General features: G+C 39.4%; 1 protein-coding gene and 1 non-coding gene across 2 annotated transcripts; one reads left to right on the top strand and one right to left on the bottom strand.

Annotated features, from left to right (window-relative positions):
- Positions 1 to 1,252: 1,252 nt before the first annotated feature.
- LOC112502517 lies at positions 1,253 to 1,359 on the bottom strand. Its single transcript, XR_003067705.1, has one exon. It is a non-coding gene; the product is annotated as a small nucleolar RNA R71 (small nucleolar RNA).
- Positions 1,360 to 2,686: 1,327 nt separating this feature from the next.
- Positions 2,687 to 3,145, top strand: LOC112502512. The gene has a single exon (XM_025106459.1). It carries the CDS (start codon positions 2,687 to 2,689, stop codon positions 3,143 to 3,145), a length of 459 nt encoding a protein of 152 aa, XP_024962227.1.
- The last annotated feature ends 2,039 nt before the right edge of the window (positions 3,146 to 5,184 follow it).

Here is a 5,184-nt window from a genome sequence, read left to right as displayed (position 1 = left end):
ATCCATATATTTTGAAAACACCATCGTGTCACTATCCCCGGTCCGGACACCACATAGAGATATGGGTGGAAAGCTATAARATAGTGCAATGGTGAAGTCCGAGAGGAATGCCTTCAAAATAGATGGTGGAACTTATTTTCGAAACACTGCTTGCTATAGCGTTCCTATAGCATTGGCTGCTGGAATTTGTGTTTGGGTATCAGCTAAAGTCTCACACCCTTGCTTCTTTTATATATTCTGTATTCTGTTTTAATTCATCTTACAATCAAACAAAAGTCTTCAAAATCGTCATCTGAAATCATCTCTTTCATTGGACTCTAATTTAACTTTGGCTACAATCTCTGTGGACGATAATCCGATACTTGTACCACTTTATTATTTGGAAAAACGACGTTGGACCGTATTGTATACTTGCTTTGTGGCCCAATTTCATTAAGTCTAAAGGTGTGAAATATAACCGACCAAGTTTTTGGCGCCGCTGCCGGGGATTGGCAAGCTAAAAGTTTTATTTTGAGTAAAGTAAAAGATTTGATTTTTCTAGTACCGTTTGAATCGTTTTTAAAAGTGGTGTATGCCACGGTCACATCGCGGGGAATTTTTCGAATTTGATCATGATATAGAGAGAACGTTTCACCATAAGAGGAGGGCTCAAATAGCATTTTTTGCTCTACTCCCTCCAAACATGGCGTTACCTCCCCCAATTATTCCGGAAATACCGCATTTGGAAAACCAACAGCCGGGTTTTGAACCAATTCCACCATTCCCCAACTTTCAACAAGGACATCCACATCATGATAATGATAATAATTTGGATACGGAATCGGACCATAATGAACAACAAAGAGCACAAACTCCAAACATTATTAATTTGGCAAATTCCAAAAATGGGAGGATCATGGATTATGCGATTCCGGATTTTGAGTAGTTGAATTCCGGGATAGTTAAACCACATATGACCGCTCTCCATTTCGAACTCAAACCGATAATGTTTCACATGTTGCAAACGAATGGCCAATTTGCCAGATTACCTTCGGAGGACCCACATTCGCATTTAAAATCTTTTATGGAAATCACAGATGCTTTCCTGATCCCGGGAGTGTCAAATGACGCTCTAAGACTCACTTTATTTCCATTTTCATTGAGGGATCGGGCAAAAGCATGGTTTAACTCTTTAACTCCGGGTTCTGTGCCTTCGTGGAGTAACATGGCGGAAAATTTTTAGCGAAAATATTTTCCACCAACAAGGAACGCTAAGTCCAGAAACGAGATATGTCTTTTCAAACAAATGGACGATGAGGCTGTTCCTGACGCGTGGGAAAGGTTCAAAGAGTTGTTGAGGAAATGCCCACACCATGGCATTCCGTACTGTATTCAACTCGAGACGTTTTACAGTGGGTTAAATCCCATGGCAAAACAAATGCTCGATGCGACTGCAGGCGGAGCCTTCACAGACATGACCTATAATGAAGGATATGAAATCCTGGAAAAGATATCAGCAAACAATGGGCATTGGGCCGACCCACGTGCTCAATCACAGAAAAAGACTGCTGGAATACTTGATGTAGATGCATACACTGCATTAACAGCTCAGCTCACCTCCATGACCAACATGCTGAAAAATCTAACTTCTGGTCAGGGAGTGCAGCAAGCTGCTAATACACCTGTTCCAACAGTCCTCTCTGTGCAATGTGTGTGTTGTGGTGGGRAACACTCGTATGAACATTGTCCTCATAATTCTGAATCCATAAACTTTGTTCATAATGGATCTGGTCCCTATACCAACAATTACAATGCAAGTTGGAAACAACACCCAAATTTTTCTTGGAACAGTCCATGTTTAAATCCACCCGCACCTAAGCAACAAGGAACTTCTAATTTTCAACCACAGCATCATGGAAACAGTTCTAACTCTCACCAACAAAGTTTTCAGAATTCCCAACCACCTTTTTAAAACAAGCCACCTCCACAGGCTGATTTATCATCTTCTTTGGAAGCAATGATAAAAGGGTTATTTGCGCATGCTCAAGCTCAAAATCAAGCTTTGATAACCCAACAAAACTCTCAAAATCAATCTCTTTTTAATCAGCAAAGTGCGGCTATCAAAAATCTGGAAACCCAAGTCAGTCAATTTGCACTCAATCAGACCAATAGAGTCATTGGTACTTTGCCTAGTAACACAGAAGTCCCGAGAGCCTTAGGAAAGGAACATGTGAAAGCGGTGACACTTAGGAGTGGGAAGCAGTTGACTGAAAAAGTACAAAAAGATAGTACACCCATTTTGACAGAAGCTGATGCTACAACATTGGTTCCTGCCTAAGAAAGACCGGTCCGACCCTTAGAGAAGAAGGCATCCGAGACCACCACTTATGTCCCCCCTAGATCAGACTTTCCATTACTTTTTCCTGAGGATGCTTTAAAGAAGTCAAAAGAGACTGAGGTTTTAGAGACCCCTAAACTTGATGCTAAAATTTTATCTGAACCTCCAGAGGGCACCACTAAGACCCAAGGCATTCAAGACCCATCTTGCTCAACACATCCAAGCAAGAATGTCATAAAACCAGTTCCTCCTTATGTTCCTTACCCCCAAAGGTTGAGGAACCAGAAAGAGGAATTGCATTTTAAGAAGTTATTGGGTGTGTTCAAAGAATTGCACATCAACATACCACTTGTTGAGGCAATTGAGCAAATGCCTAGTTATGCTAAGTTCCTCAAGGACATCTTAAGTAAGAAGAAGAAGCTGACTGAGTATGAAACCGTAGCTCTTACTGAAGGATGTAGTGCACTTCCGACCAACAAGATACCTCCTAAGCTTAAAGACCCGGGGAGTTTTACTATTCCTTGTTCTATAGGTGGGAAAGAGATTGGGAAAGCTTTGTGTGACTTAGGTGCTAGTATCAACCTCATGCCTTTATCCGTTTTCAATACCTTATGCATAGGTGAGGCTAGACCTACCACGGTTACACTCCAATTGGCAAACAAATCCATTGCATACCCTAAGGGAAAGATTGAGGATGTGTTGGTGCAAGTTGACAAGTTCATTTTTTTGGCAGATTTTATCATCTTAGACTTTGAGGCTGTTAAGGACATTCCTATCATTTTAGGGAGACCATTCCTAGCCACCGGAAGAACTTTGATAGATGTCTAGAAAGGAGAGTTGACTATGAGACTTCAGGAGCAAAAAGTCACATTTAATGTCTTCAACTCTCTAAAGTACCCTGATTACTTAGAAGAGTGTTCAAGAATATCTGAGATAGAAGAGATGTGCTTTGAAGAAGGAATTCAGAAGAACTTTAAGTTGGAAGAAGAGTGTGATGAGGAAATAGAAGAAGATGTTGAGGAAATAGGAAATGATTTTGTCCCAGTGAATGCTGTAGCATCTGAGCTGTTGGAAAATGGTGAGCAGAAAGACTTCACCCCATCGTTTGTATCACCACTTGACTTAGAATTGAAACAACTCTCACCTCACATAGATTCTGAGAATGATGCACTCTTGCACACGGCCTCTGAGGCATATTTGGTTGAGATCATGACTTTCCTTGGAATGTCTGAGACTGATTGGAAGCCTTACACTTATTTCATGTTGAAAACCTTTAAGGCTGCCAATTTGTCCTCTGATAAAAATGTTTGGATAAGCTTTATTAGACATTATTTATCATCGACTAATCAGAACAGCTCCATTTTTGTAGAAAGGTTGGTGCTTTTGTTTAGTCTCATAACAGGTGAGAAGATCAACTTTCGTGAAAACATTCTGAAGGCCATCAAGGTGAATAATAAGAGTCTATTTGAAGAGAATGAGAAGTTGAAGAAGGAGATGGCAGTCCGGAGCACACAGCCTACTCCTACGGAGTAGGACAGGTTCTACCACCGTACTTTAGCTCCATATTTTATTTCTTTGAGTCCGGAATAGTCTTAATAGTTTTTAGTCTTATTTTTTTATGCATGATCACTTAAGTTGAGGTATGTTGTATATGAGATCATAGCCTCAATAATTCTACGGATTACTTGTCATTCAACCAAATCACTTTGTTCAAAACTAGAACTAGCAAACCACTTTTTGGGAAACACTTTGATCACACAATTCACAATAGGAAATGATTTAKGCCTTCTTTTCTATACTCATATTAAGCCACTTGCACCCTTTCAAACACCATCTACCCCATAAAGCGCCAATGAGGACATTGTCAAATTTAAGTTTGGGGGAGGAGTTTATATAAGGACATAAAGTCAATATGAAAGAGCAAAGCTCTAATTTGACTCCTTATCATAAAAAGGTTTAGAAAAACACAATAAAAGTTCCATAGGGGCTATGTGTTCAAAATAGCACAATAAAAAGTTTCATAGGGACTATGTGCACTCCAAACAAAAGAGGTCAAAATGCCCAAAAATTTGAAAAAATTCATATGTGGAGTATAAAAGGAAAAAGGCAATGGGAGAAAAGAAACGCCAAAAAGAGTAAACCCTTTTAAGCCCTATTGATCCTAATTATGTGAGTGTGTTTGAGCTAACAAAGAAAAGGGAATGCTAGTCTATGGTTCACATAAAATGATTTGGTCCTGAATAACTCATCTTGGATTTATGAAAGGCTATGAACCTCATGTTGGGTATAACTCTCTTTGAGTAGGCACTTAATGCCTTGATCATGCATTTTTGTTTAAAGTGAGTCTTTGTATTTGTCTTTTGGTTGCTTGGGGACAAACAATGGTTTAAGTTTGGGGGTGTGATATGTGTTGAGAATTCAACACATAATGCATCCGTTTTACGTCTTTTTAGTTAAAATTAGTTTCCTTTCATTCCCACTTTGAGTCGTTTTGATTTATTTCTTTATACTTTTATTATGGAGCAAGAATATTGTGGTTAAACTTGCTGGGACGCAAAGATACAAGCTAACGGAGAATTTTTGCTAAAACAGCCTGATGCTACAGCATTGCAGCAGCAACCACCTGTTACGTGCACGGTTTTGCGAGAGCTTAACGATTAAGCTGCTGACTTTTGGATGCTGAATGGAGGACAGCTGGATTACAGCTGGAGGATTTTTTAAATCAGGGATTTTTGAATTAAGATGTCATCTTGTACTTAAGATTCTCTTTTATTAACTTTTGGGCATTACTTAGTGGTTAATACCTTTGTTGTTTAGTGCAAGACTTTGGGTATAAATAGGGGGCTTAGCCATATGTTTTAGACACA

This window comes from Cynara cardunculus, unplaced genomic scaffold, assembly GCF_001531365.2.
Source record: "Cynara cardunculus var. scolymus isolate 2C unplaced genomic scaffold, CcrdV1 Un_Scaffold_1524, whole genome shotgun sequence".
NCBI lineage: Eukaryota > Viridiplantae > Streptophyta > Magnoliopsida > Asterales > Asteraceae > Cynara > Cynara cardunculus.
The sequence above is the reverse complement of the archived record's forward strand: the minus strand, read 5'-3'. Positions and strand labels throughout refer to the sequence as shown.